At 35.4% G+C, this 14268-nt stretch overlaps 2 protein-coding genes across 2 annotated transcripts in view; one reads left to right on the top strand and one right to left on the bottom strand.

Moving 5' to 3' along the window:
- Positions 1-8984, top strand: part of LOC109240735 (probable serine/threonine-protein kinase At4g35230) — an 11778-nt gene extending 2794 nt beyond the window's left edge. Inside the window, exons 5-10 of the mRNA XM_019407403.1 lie at positions 862-967; positions 2811-2896; positions 3671-3859; positions 3944-4102; positions 4403-4516; positions 8251-8984. Coding sequence (XP_019262948.1) covers positions 862-967; positions 2811-2896; positions 3671-3859; positions 3944-4102; positions 4403-4516; positions 8251-8502 — 906 coding nt within the window. The 3' untranslated portion in view covers positions 8503-8984. The remainder of the gene's footprint in view (positions 1-861; positions 968-2810; positions 2897-3670; positions 3860-3943; positions 4103-4402; positions 4517-8250) is intronic.
- A 1263-nt stretch (positions 8985-10247) lies between these two features.
- LOC109240734 lies at positions 10248-14027 on the bottom strand. Its single transcript, XM_019407402.1, has 4 exons — positions 13863-14027; positions 11449-11545; positions 10842-10896; positions 10248-10755 (listed from the first exon to the last, which is right to left on the bottom strand). Exons 1-4 carry the CDS (start codon positions 14001-14003, stop codon positions 10632-10634), a joined length of 417 nt encoding a protein of 138 aa, XP_019262947.1. The 5' UTR covers positions 14004-14027; the 3' UTR covers positions 10248-10631.
- Positions 14028-14268: the final 241 nt, after the last annotated feature.

The raw sequence follows: 14268 nt of genomic DNA, 5'->3' as shown, positions 1-14268 counted from the left end.
GGGGAGGTGAAGGGGAAGTACTAATTAGCTTGTTCTACCGTAAGCTAATCAAACCATATTTATTTTTGTCGCATATATAAGTCACATAACCTTATTTTTAGTTGATCATTAGAATATTATAACGATATCGACTTTAGAAACAAATATTCCCTTGTTCTTGTTTTATATGGGGTGTTTATTTTGACAAGGATTCCAAATTTAATCTGATTATAAATTTGGTAGTGGAAGAATATAATACAGTGATGGTTGAAGAAGTAGCTTGATAGGGAAAAAATCACATCAAAGAAAAAACTTTAAATAGTTGGATGAATTTGAATTCTTCATAGTTGTAAAAGTTGTAAAAATATTGTAAGCAGAATGCCGACAAATATGAAAGAGTGCTATATGAATAGGAGTTATAGTAACTATGACTTGTCATTGGTTATTCTTAAAGCTTAAAGTGAAATCATTTCTTCAATAAATCAAATTATGACCATGAATTTGGCATAGAAGTTGGGAAATTAAATTGATGAAACTGGAGGATATCTTTCTAAATTCATCATCTTTTGGTTGCTTGAGAACTTCATACTGAAAAACTATGCCGAGTGTGGTAGTGTGTCGTAATAATTAACTGATAATTGATCCATAGGGAACTTAGATATGTTATTTAACATATTCTTGTGCCTAGTGATTTTGCCAATTGCTTTATTTGCAAGACCAATTTCTCTAACATATCACTCGTTTCCTATCTCTCTCTTCCACATACATACACTTATCTAAACATATTTTGTCACCTAGCTCTTGCAGTTCTGCAAGTTTCACTATATCTTGTGATTTTGAGCGGCTTTTGCTTGAATTTGCTTAATTTAATTCATATTGCAGGATGGTGACCCTCGATTATCTAGCTTTGGCCTTATGAAAAACAGTAGAGATGGAAAGAGTTATAGCACTAATCTGGCCTATACACCTCCTGAGTTTATGCGTACAGGTGAGTGACTTTTCCTCGCAGACCACCTTCCATTACAGCTTGTTTGGATGGTTGTTCCTCATTGTATCGTATTGTATTGTTATCCTAAAACAATGTTTTGATTGTTTCATTAAAATTGGTTGTATTGTATTGATAAATCCATTGTTCCGGAATAATGAAAAGTCCCATTTTTTGAAACAACCGATTTGGTGTGGTGGGATTGTTTCCTATTTTTCTTTCCAATTATGCCCTAACTTATTACTCCACAATTCTATTTTACCCTTTATCTTTTTTTTTTTTCTATTTTAACTCCAAATCTCCAACCTATAACCTATTTTGTTATTCTCCTGACCAATGTTAAATGTGTTTTGCCGCCTTCTGTTTTTTCTCTCTCCTAATTTGCTTTTAACTCAATTCTAATTAGCTGTGCTCGTTTATTTTGGCTTCTTATGTCTCGCTCCTTTGTTATGCTTTCTTAAGGTGTTTTGCCTTCTTCAGTTTTGTTTTTTTAAATTATTTTTATACATAATTTTTGATAAATTTAATATTTAAACAATTGAGGGTATTTTAGTAAACTTATCAGTTACAGTACAGTACGATACAGTCAAACCAAACAACAAAATATTATTTAACAATAACAAACAATAAAATCTATCCAAACATTGTATTCATAAAACGCTATGGTACAATACGATACAATACAATACAATACATTATAAAACGATGGGGAACAATGATACAAACAGAGTGTTAGTTACATGCGTGAAGTAGGCGCCATTTGTAAGTTAGAAGTAGGATTCCGACATTTCCTTGCAGTTGTACTGTAATGATAATGCAATCACCTAATTGTTACTCTAAACTGCCAATCATTACAAAATCAGGAGACTCAAGGTGCCAAGTACTTCTTTTACTTGATTTACTTTCCTTTTGTAGCTGTGGTTACTACATCTACCTAACTTGGCAAGCACATCTAGATTATGAGTATTAACACCACGGACATAGGGTAAGCTAATCTAGTTGTCGCTTTGGCATGCATTCCTTCTAGATAAAGGACATAGACTAATATCAAGATCTTTTGATTACCTAGAGTCAATCAAGTATTTGAAGGATTCATCATGTGTTACTAAATTTTGAATATTTTGATCACCTAGTGAAGCTTTGCGGGCTTGGACTAGCTATGCTTTATGAAAATGAATTAAAAGTTTCCAGATACCTTCCCCAAAAAATGAAGATGCTTTTATAATTACGTTGGATTAACCATGTTTGGCTGCTGCCATCGTAGTACTACTGCGTCTGCAGTTCAAAAATTGTGTCTGCCTCAAATTCCTTCATAGATGAAGGAGATAGACTAATATCAAGGTCTTTTGAGTGCCTGTCAAGTATTTGAAGGGTTCATCATGTTAAACTATTTTTTAAATATTTTTTTATTGCAGAGTGGAGCTTTTTGTGCCTGGAACTAGCTATGTTGTGACATACACAGAGTTTTTGAATACCTACCAAAAGTAAAATAAAAATAAGATGTCCTTTCATAATCAAGTAAGAAAATACATAATCTTGGGGATCTATTTGATAGCATAATTGGTTTTTGAAGTTTGAGACTTTGTAGACTTCGACAATGATTACATGCATGGAGTCCTTGTTTGCTGTTTTCTAGGAATATACCTCCCACTGCCTGTGCTTTTTAAGCTCACATAATAACTGGTTCTATTCTTGTGCACAATCAGCTACTGTATTTTGTGTTTTAATTTTTATATTTAATTATGGACGTTGAAATTAAGCTGTTTCATTACTGTAGTTGAAGTGTGAAATCCTTAAGTTTCAGAAAATTGGCACCGTGCTCAGTACCAAATCTTGTTATTTTTAGGCAGGGTCATTGCGGAGAGTGTAATATACAGCTATGGGACTGTTCTGCTGGACCTTTTGAGTGGAAAGCATATTCCTCCAAGCCATGTAATGGATTTTAGCATACGCATCTCTTTTATGATTGCTGCACCAGTTGGTTAAATTTGTTTTCAGTTTATGTTAGTCGTATTCAAAATCTCACGACGTATGTCAAAAATGGATTTAATGCCTTTCCAATCTATCAATATGGGGCTCTTTGACAAAGCTTTTAAGTGAAGATTTAGGCCACTGTACTGAATTTTAAGTACCTAAATTTCAGGAATCTGCTGTGTGGAGTATACACTAAAAGTAAAACTTATTAAAAGCTAGTGTTACAACCATTTGTTGAATTTTAAGGACCGAAATATCAAGTGTATACAGTCTAGAGCTTACCACCAAATATAAAATGAGTTAAAGTTATATGCACCGTCAGTGTAAGGAATTTTTCACACCATCCACCTTTACCTCTTATAGCAGATAACCTTTTCTTATTCAAGATTACTAATCCCACATTTTGAGGCTTACCTTTAGATATCCTTTGGGTGACCTGATAATGTAAAAATAAAAAATACAGTTACAGTGTATATAACTTAGGCTTATGAAAAAAATATGAAATTTTCCTTTATAATCAACATGGAGTTGTAAGGATAATGAGTGATATCATTATAAGCTAGCTGCTCATTCTTCTCAATAGCTTAAATGGTTAACTGAAGTATCATATTGAACAAATTCAATAGGCAAAGATCCTTAGTATATTTATTGTTAATGTTTGTTATGCTTAGATAGGGATTGTGTAATTAAATCTCTAACTGGTGGCCTATCATGTAATTCTTCTTCTTCCAGGCATTAGATTTGATAAGGGGAAAGAATATGTTGTTACTAATGGATTCATCCTTGGAAGGACAATATGCCGATGAAGATGCTACTGCATTGGTTGAGCTTGCTTCGAAGTGCCTCCAGTATGAGGCTAAGGATCGGCCTGATTTCAAGTTCATTCTTAATGCTGTAGTACCTCTCCAGAAGCAAGGGGAGGTAGATTAGAAAATTTTGATCCTGATGGAACCTTTCCTATTTATGATGAATTGACCAGATTACTTATTCACATTTATATACTAGGTTGTATCATATGTTTTAATGGGTCTAACAAAAGCTCCAGTGGTGCTTCCAACCATGCTTTCTCCTCTTGGAAAGGCTTGTGCAAGAATGGACCTTACTGCTGTTCATGATATGTTGCTTAAGACAGGTTATAAAGATGAAGAGGGTGCCGAAAATGAGGTGAGTTAATTCTTTATCATAGTACCACATATTGATGTAAAGGGAAATCAGAAATCGACAAACTAGATCGCAAGAGATGATAATTAGGGACATAATCCAAATAAAAAGGATCTGCTTATCCTTTATTACATTGAATATGCTTTTTTTTATACATGGTTTTCTTTTCTTTCCTCAGTTTATCCTCTTGTTTGTTTTGGAGAAGTTCTCAAGCTGCCGTTAATTGGAAGTACACATATTATTAACTCTCTGAAGCAGGTGATCTGATTTTCTGGTTCTTTGTTTGTGTGATCTTTCATGAAGCTCTCATTCCAAGAGTGGACACAGCAAGTTCAAGATATGTTAAACACCAAGAAATTTGGTGATATTGCTTTCAGGGATAAGGACTTTAACAGTGCAATTGATTGTTATTCGAAGGTACTCTCTTTTATTCTGACTAACCTAAAGAAAATCTATGTTTCTTTATTTCTTCCAGATTCATTTGGTATTCTGTGAAGCTCAAACTGCATTCTGATATACTTTTCTGTATTTTGTAATTTCTGGTTACCTATTCTATGTACTGTGATACAAGTATTGGGTATGGATTCATTCCGTCAAAATTAACATCTATCATATACAAGTGAAAGGCTGAAAAAAGGAAACACGACCATGCTTTGCCCTTGTATTCCTCACTGAAACCAGAACTACTTGCACATTGACTACTGTAGAGGAACCTTATCAGTGAAATAAGTGTACTTCCAGTTATTTAAGTGAAAAGGTTTTTGTCCATATTTTTTCCTGGTGCAAAATGTGTATGCTAGATATTTCCAAAGAGATAGATAGGAACCGATTAGAGTTTTCCTGCCTTTAGAGGTCGAACTTGTGCACTGCATATAAAGTAAGAAGTTGTTAATAGTGATAGGCTGTTCCTCTTCACGCTAAACTATCATTGCCTTCTCATTCTATTTTGATACTTTAGGCTATGAGTAATTCACTTTTTCATTAGATGTTCTTCATGAGAACTGTATCACCTCTACATCTTGATATTTTGATTGTTTAACTGCTACTGTTTAAACATGCTCGTAGTTTTACTTTATGATGAAATATTTACCATGTTTCCTGCCTTTTCAACTTGGACTCTTTAATCACTTAGAATAAACAAGATTAAAATTGATTACACTCAGCCGAAGGTGTAAGTAGCGCATATAGTGGGAAACTTGAGAGAAGGTTGCTAGAGATGGTTTGATCATATCCTACATGTTCTAAGTAGAACTCCAGATGCATCTCTTTGTAGGTGTGAGACCATGGTAATTGAAGGTATTAAAAGTGAACAAGGTAGACCTAAAATCACATGGAATGAAGATATCTTGAAAAACCTATATCGTGGAATCCATGCAGAGTTGGAAAAAATAGAGCATAATGGATGAAAAAGAAGATTATAGGTGATAGCAACTAGTTGGGATGCTTACTTTAGGTCCTATATTCTCTAAGAGTCTTCTAATTTTGTCAGAGATTTGTATGCTAAGTAGAAAATATAGAGAACTTTTAATGTTAGAAAATCTAAATTATTTAATATGGGATTGAGATGGTCTCAATGGACCAACAGGGATAGTGAGCATTTATAGAGCTGACCCGTACTAGTTTGAGATTGAGGTGTAGTAGTTGTTGTTGGTTTCCAAAAACAAAAAATTCAGGGGAAAATGTTTAAAGCCTAAATCAAAGTAATAACAAAAATATTTAATACCCCCTCTATTCCATTTTATGTGGCACTCTTTCCTTTTTAGTCTGTTAACAAAAGAAGGCACCTCCATATATTTTGGAAACGATTTGACTTTAAACTTCTCATTTTACCTTTTAATGACAAGCTTTTATAGTATAAAAATGTCCATGGCATGTTTAAGACCACAAGTTCCAAAGGTTTTCTTTTTTACTAGACTCTTAATGAAAAACTGCCATATAGAAATGAAACTGGAGTAATACTAGTGCTCCAGGAATCCAGGTTCCAAATTTGAGTATCATGGAGACTAGTGCGCTCAATGTAACTAATGACGGAAAAGGTTGACAAGATCTTCAGGCTTTCTACTAAAAATGAATAATGAAAGGAAATGCCTTATAATAGACAAGTAATTATTTCCAAACATGATGTGCTGAAAAGGAGCAAAACTTTTGTATACACTTAGCAAGTTACTCCTTTTTTACATGCTTAAATTGAAAATCTGCATCAGATATTGTAAGATAGTGCAATAGCGAGGTGTATTTGGACATAAAGGAATCGCAAATGCTTTGATGGCATATCAACTCCCAATTGCTCCCTGAAAGCAAAGTGTCTTAGGAATCTATATAGCTGGAGCAACCTTTCTCCTGTAGACAAGTTAATTCCCTTTCTAGATTTTATTAGCTCTTTGACTTTGGCGTGATTGCCAACCTTAGGTTTTTGGTGTTTTTGGTTAGCTCCCTGACTAGAACTATATTTTTGTGTAAATGGAGCTAATCAACCTCTTTTGTACTGTTTTTGCATCTTCTTGATGCCAGTACCTGGAGTGAAAGTTCAGTGGTGTAACTCACGAAGCAGACGTGGAAGTGCAACTTGATATACAAGTCATTTCGAAGAGAGACAATTTCAAGTATCTTGGGTCTATAATCCAAGGTAATGGGGAGATTGACAAGGATGTCATTCATTATATTGCACGTGGTGGATGAAATGGAGGCTCGCTTCCGGTGTTCTATGTGATATGAACGTGCCACCTAGACTTAAAGGTAGGTTCTATAGAGTGGTTGTTATGCCGATTATGATGTATAGAGCGGAGTGTTGGCCAATCAAGAGCTCTCATGTCCAGAAGTTGCAAGTAGCGGAGATGAGGATGCTGAGATGGATGTATGAGCATACTAAGAGAGATAAAATTAGGAATGATGATATTTGGAACAAGGTGGAAGTGGCCCCCGTGGTAGACAAGTTACGGGAAGCGAGGTTGAGATGGTTCGGGCATGTAAAAAGGAGATGCCCAGATGCCCCAGTGAGAAGGTATAAAAGGTTGGCCATGGTGGGTCCGAGAAGGGATAAAGGTAGGCCTAAAAAGCATTGGGGAGAGGTGATAAGGCAAGATATGACACATCTTCAAATTACCAAAGGCATGACCCTCGATAGGAAGTAGAGATCGAGAATTATGGTAGAAGGCTAGTAGGTAGTCGCGAGCGTATCCTTCTCTTACATAGGATTAATAGTATTCTCATATTTTCATATACCTAACATGTATTATTACCGGTTGTTTCTTTTGCTTCAGTTTTCTTGTTATCCAGCTGTTGTTGGTAATATGGCGTGTTACTATTTCCTTTCCATGGTTTGTACACTATTGTTTTCTTTTCAACAAGTGATGTGACTATGCTTACCCTGAGCCGAGGGTCTATTGGAAACAACCTCTCTACCTTCACAAGGTAGAAGTAAGGCTGCGTACACTACCCACCCCAGACCCCACTTGTGGGATTACACTAGGTCTTTTGTTGTTGTTGCTGTTGTTGTTGGTGCCAGTAACAAAAACATCTTACTTCATCAAAAAAAGAAAAAAAGATAGTGCAATAGTGAGGTGTGAGGTACTTCACTATTACATGCTTAAATTGGGCATCTGCACAACTGCAGGCAAGCTGGTGCTTAGTACATCCAAAAGTCTTCTAGTAGTATGTTCTGGAGATTTTTGCTACATTCTAGTATGTTGTAGAGATCTCAAAATCTTCATCTACTTAACACCTTTTAAGATTCCTTGGTAAAATGTACCAAATTTCTAGTACTAGAAAACCCCTAATGTGTCTCTTAAAATAAAATATCAAGTATTAGAAAGAAATGGGTCCAAATGGAGAGGAATGGGTATTATTTTTTATTTTTTTGATAAAGGAGAGGAATGGATACCATCACGGATTCATATAGTCAACTTCAACTAACTTGGGATTGAGGCATAGTTGTATCATATTTTAGCATGAAATATGTTAGATGTTATGTATATTTGCTTTTTTTTCTCTCCTCTTGACGTCACATGACATAATTCTTCTCATGATTGACTAATGACTCCAGGGTCAATTTTCATGTTTATCAAATTGTATTCTCCGTCTGGTTTGTAACATTTTGAGCCCTAACTTTGCCTGGATCAAAGCTGACTTGTTTCACTCTTTTTTTTCCACAGTTAGTATCTATGATGCCTGTTCCTTCTGGGACTGTTTTTGTGAGGAGAGCCCTCTCGTATTTGATGAATGGCCAGCCAGAACTTGCATTGAGGGATGCTATGCAGGCTCAGGTCTGCTTGCCCGAGTGGCCTACTGCATTCTATATGCAGGCTCTTGCCCTCTCCAAACTTGGAATGGAAATTGATGCACAAGACATGTTAAACGATGGAGCCTCCTTTGAAGCAAAGAAGCAAAACAGTTGGCGCAACTGACTGTCACACAAAAGTATAATCCTGAATCTCTGTTCCAAATCGGAGCCAACTGCTGGAAGGGGTCAATGTGGAAGGATTATTGTGAGCCACAATTTATATGGAGGTGGGGTTACATTTATTTCAACCTACCATCTCCTGTAGCAAACATAGTACCATACTCAAATGTAAAAAAGCAGTCATCCGGTGAAAACCCTTGTAGTTTAGTTTCCAATGAATGCCAATTGTTAGTTTTTTGGAACTCATTCAGGAAGAGTGCAATTCATTATACTGTTCCGCTGTTCAATTCCTGCCGAGGTGTGTACATTTAAGGGTGCTGATTGAATATTGCATGTTGACCATGATTATGCGATAGAGGTTCTGTTTTCTTGAAGTATTTGAGGTAAAGTTAATATGATTCAGTGAGGTGCAACATTATTTGTAAACAGTTATTCGCGAAGTCAATACTACATTGATGTGCAATATATAAGGGAGTTTGCTCATTATGATCTAATATAATCTGTCGTGTGTCTGTTGTGTATAGAATGCAGTTGAGTTACTCATTCATAACATTGTTGTTCCCCCATCTAGCATATTACTAGTTAGCTCATCCAAGTTAGGATAAATAAGCATGGACTCCTTTGTATTTCTTCAGGGACTGCAGATAACCGACCAATCTTGTTTACCTCAAATCATATTAAATTTTCTCTAGTCCTCCTACGATAGAGCTGTCACATTTTGATTAGATATCTAATCTATATCTCATGAAGTAGGAGAAAGTTTGTGCAGTATTAACTTTTTATCCTCACCTTCCCTCTGTTTTTACTTGCGCCTTACTCCAGCTTGGTCATTTGACTAATCAATTTTCAATGTATTCCGTTGTTTGCTTTGATAATGTCCCCTGAACTTGAACCATTTCGTAAATAAACCAAATCTTCATCCACTGAATGTGCTTTTCCCTTGTACTAATCGTTTTCCTGCGAATGTATATGTTAAAAGTAAATCTACATTTATTGACGAGGATGTTTGTTGTAATTGAGCTTTTGGAAAAATTCTGCTTCAATATTCTGGTCAGGTCAAAATGGCACGGGCTAGCCAGTTTTCGGACCGGTCATTCAAAAATAGCCAGCGTTTGCTAAGTCATTGAAAAATAGCCACTATTTTGCTGCGACAAAGACCGGTCCAGCATAATATAGTGGAGTTTGGTGCACCTGTGTATGAACTTCGAGCATATTATGCTGGACCGGTATACTTTGCTGGCTCCAGTATAATATACTAAAGTTCCAGTATACTTTCCTGGAAATACAGTATACTACACTGGAGTTCCAATAAAGTATACTGGAACTCCAAACTCCAGTATAATATACTGGAGTTCCAGTATATTATATACCGGAGTATTTTCCGGATTTTGAACGGTGTTTTCCTTCAGATTTATCTTTACATGAAAAGTGGCTAAATTTTGATGACTTTTGAAACTGTGGTTATTTTTGAATGACCACTTGTAAATCTGGCTATTTTTGAATTTTCCCTCTGGTCAAAGCCTTAAATCTTAGTTTGTTCCGTGGTATGGACAAAAGTACCGGATTAACAAAAAGAATTAACCTAAATAACCTCCCACCCAACCGTTTAAACCTAAAAAAGCCGGCAAATATATATTATATAATAATATGTGTATAACCATGTATAATCAGTACAAATCCAACAGGCTATTTGTGTAAAGATAACAAGCATTGGCGTACAATTCTTAGCCAGAAAAAGAAAATAAGAGGTATCTTGTAACTTGATTTTTCATATATTGAGAATATTTCCAGCCAGACAGTTCACAAAAATCATTAGATAGTGTTCCAAGAACACAGTTCCATGTGGAACCATAAGCAGCTACTCCTCACTAGAAACTATCAGCATAACAGTAAACTCTAGTAGCAGGTTAGCTACACCAATTTCACTTCTTTTTTGTAATTAATTACATTATGTAGCATTCTAGTTATGCAACTAAATAACCTCCACTGCTGCACCAAGTGTAAGCCCACCTTGCTCTTGTGAGAAACATTAATCCGCAATTTGGTTCAAACTGCAGCAAGAAAGTCCAATCGCTGATCTTCTAGAAGCAGATTGCTGGATTACTCTGCCCTATTTTGATGTCAGCTTGATCACTATATACCTTCTGGTTCATCAGTTTCCCGTCTCATGAAATGGAATCCCATTATATATCGGTATTCACCTGTCCCAAGGCAACGAGAACAGTAGCCAAGCCCACTTCCACCACAAGTCTTGCACCTAGAAACTGTGGATTAGATTGTAGGATCCCCAATAACAGAGTAATAATATCATATTACAGGAAATTGAATAACTTGATACCTCACCATTTTGGCCATTCTCCGCCTGGAAGCACTTCTAGGTGCACAAAGTTAGTCCTCCCTGTATCAAGGGAATTGTATAGGAAGAAAACTTGTGAAAAATTAATGGAGCACATATACTTTTGTGAAACTATTCGAAGGGGAAATAGTTGATTTTGTAGAAAATGTAAAGGAGAGAGAGCCACGTGGAGACATCTAGGGTTACGCCAGAACAAATTTTCTACCAAGGAGTTACAGTATATTGCTATCCTCCTAATTTATCCTTTCCGTCTAAGGGTCCTCACCCTTTTCCACTGTTTTACCAAATTCTAAACATTAAGTGAACCAAAAGAAGTACTATAAGCCTTTTCTTACTTTTATTTTTCCTTTATCTCTAGTACTCCAAACTAAATCAAGTTGGATCAAACCCAAACAAGAATTCAAGCACTAAATGACAAGAAAACCGTAGCTCAAAGGCAACGTTAATGCATTTTTATTTTTAATGTCTCAAGAAATTTTGCACCTGCTTTGACTGTGAGATTTAAATAGCATCAGATGTATGTCCTAGTGCAAACATTTTCGTCTGCATGTGTGTGTGTGTTAGAGAAGGGGGGAGGGGGAGAGGGGGGGTTACCTCTGCCATGGCAATCGTAGCACTCCACTCTGCCATTCCCTCTACAGACAACACAAGCAGGATCTGGCTGCTTTCTTCTTTCTTTGCGAACATTAGACTGCAACAAAGATTTTGATCTAAGCCCAATTATGGAAGCTTAAGACATTGCTGACTTTAAGGTAAGTGTTGTTAAGCTTTTTGGGTCAATCAAACCAAACAGAGAACCAAATCTTTTCAAGACGAACTAAATAACTAACTAAATGATCATATACTACAAAACAACTGTTAAAATGCTCGACCAAACTTCTGATACTAGAATGTTATTCAAATTTAACCAGCTTAAAACTACACGATATATAATTCTTTATCCAGCATCGATCCCAGGTTATCATACCAAAATTTTCAATTTTCACTATAACAATTCAGAAAAGAGATCCGGTCCTGATTCTTAGAATTTTTAATGTTAATACAGCTTCAGAATAAGCTTGAAATACCCAAGAGGTGTCAACAATCTATTTCTGATGCAAAAGAAATAGCTTTCAGGTTTCTTCTTTCTCAATGATATTAAAAGTCATCACTTCGCTTAATCTGATAAAGTGATGTGAAGCTAGGGGTTATCGCTTCATCAGTGAACTCGTGTGCATTAGAGAAGTTTGCACGTCAAACGATGCTGCACAAAGTGATTCCACCAAAAAGAATCGATCCCTTCTTTAAATATCAACTTTGAGGAATTGGATAATTATGGGCATTATTGTACATTGGATGTTGGATTTAGTTATTTTAATTGCAATTTTATTGAACTGAATTCATATATGTTTGATATTTTCTTAATTTCCCAAATTTTTTGCGCTGCACTTCAAAGAAGCATGCACTTTTCTCCTCGCTATACAATCAAGCTCCATGGACATTATTTTTTTGCGCTTTTTGCTTTTAAAAACACTGGTCTTTCCTTAAATATGGTAGTTAGACCTTGAAATAGGTTAGTTGATGATGCCTAAGCATTACTTGGTACAGAACTTAGAGGTCGTTTGGTAGCTGGTTAGAAGAAAGGTTATTCATGTATAAGGGGTAACATAACTTATACCATGTTTGGTAGGCAATAGTTATTTTGTATAAAATTCTGCATAACTAATACCATGTTTGGTTGACATTTTTCAATTATGCATAAATAATACATGTATAAGTTATAAGTCAATCTGTGTATTATTTTATGCGGGGTAGAAGATGGAATAACTAATACATGTATTAGTAATACATGGATAAAATACTGAAATGACAAATTTACCCCTATCACTTTACACATAAGGCTTCCTTATTTCTCTGCCAACCCGTCAATAGGTTTCACTTGCTTTCACTTGCCAACTATATACCTTGTCTTCTCTCATTTTTAAAGAACAAACTAGCAAAAGCAAACTGGAGAAGCTACTAGAAAATGGAAATACCAAAACTAAGAAGTGAAAATTAAATATGTCTAAACTTCACATAGTTCAGTAGTATGACGAAGAAGTGAAAGTAACACCCAAAGTTCCTAACTAAATTGTTTCCTACATAAATGGAAAGAGAGAAAAAACAATGCAAAAGAAGGTCAGGGTTATAGTTGTAAACAAGCATTTTACTTTAAAATTTATATAATATACATCAATTTCTAATACAACAAACCAAACATTCAAAAAAATAATCTCTGCATAACTAATACCTGCATAACTAATCCCTGCATTACTTATCCCTGCATAACTAATCCCTGCATAATTAATACATGTATAACTAATACCTGCATAACTCTAACCGGCAACCAAACGACCCCTTAATGTATTCTTTTCTTGTTCATCGGAAACTTCCTGAACCAAAAATACTTAGAAAGAAAAAAGAAACCTTGATGCAATTTCTTCTCTTTGACTTTAATAAGCATGTGACTGTCTCTTTTTTTCCCCAGGATTATCATTCCAATCAATTTTCCAATCCTTTCTATGACACTTCAGCAAAGAGATGCAGTCTCTGATTCTGTATCTCCATTTAAATTCACTCCCAATTACACTATGCTTTCTGGTTAAATATTGAATCTTTTTGTATTTTTCTGTTCTTCTATTTTTCAACCAATTGAGTTCCTTTAAGCAATTTGTTGCATGAAACCATGATGCACAAAATCATGTTGGATATGTATTGGATAAACTATATAGAATTTGGAGTAACTCCAGGTCAAACATCAAGTGGAAAATGAATCTTAAAACTTAGAGCATCAAAAAATTTTAAGATTCTAATGCTAAATACAGTTATAATATTTATTCCCGTATGTCAGCCTATCAATTTCTGGAACTAAAAAAAATATACAAACAAGTATTACACCCCCCCGGCCCAAGATAAAAAGTTTGGTCAGCACGAGAAAAAAGAAATTAAAGATAAAAAGACAGAAAAAGGTAAATAGAGATTTAACTTGCCTCAGTTCTGACGACCCAAGATGACTTTGAAACGGAAAGGAGCGGAGGCAGCTTTGGATTTGAAGGGTGGCTGCCGTTACTTGAATTTGGGGCTTTCCCTCCAATGGGGTTAATGAAACAAGTGAATCTTATCACTCCCATATTCTGAGACAAATGTTCCAGATTCTGTTCAAATGATTCAGTATAAAGAATGAAATGAAATTAGATTATATTCAGTTGACACCTTGAGGTTTCAAAATATGGCATTTAACTCCCTATCTGATTTGAGTGTTAGTTAGGGGTGTTCCTACGTTGGAATGGAACGATATTTAGATATTTCGATTCGGCACTGTCCAGAACTAGCAAGTATAAACCCATAGAGAGAAAAAGGTACATAAAGGAGTAAATTTAATCATTGAAAATGTCT

Source organism: Nicotiana attenuata, unplaced genomic scaffold, assembly GCF_001879085.1.
Source record: "Nicotiana attenuata strain UT unplaced genomic scaffold, NIATTr2, whole genome shotgun sequence".
NCBI classification, from domain to species: Eukaryota; Viridiplantae; Streptophyta; class Magnoliopsida; order Solanales; family Solanaceae; genus Nicotiana; species Nicotiana attenuata.
This window is presented reverse-complemented; position numbering and strand designations above follow the sequence as displayed.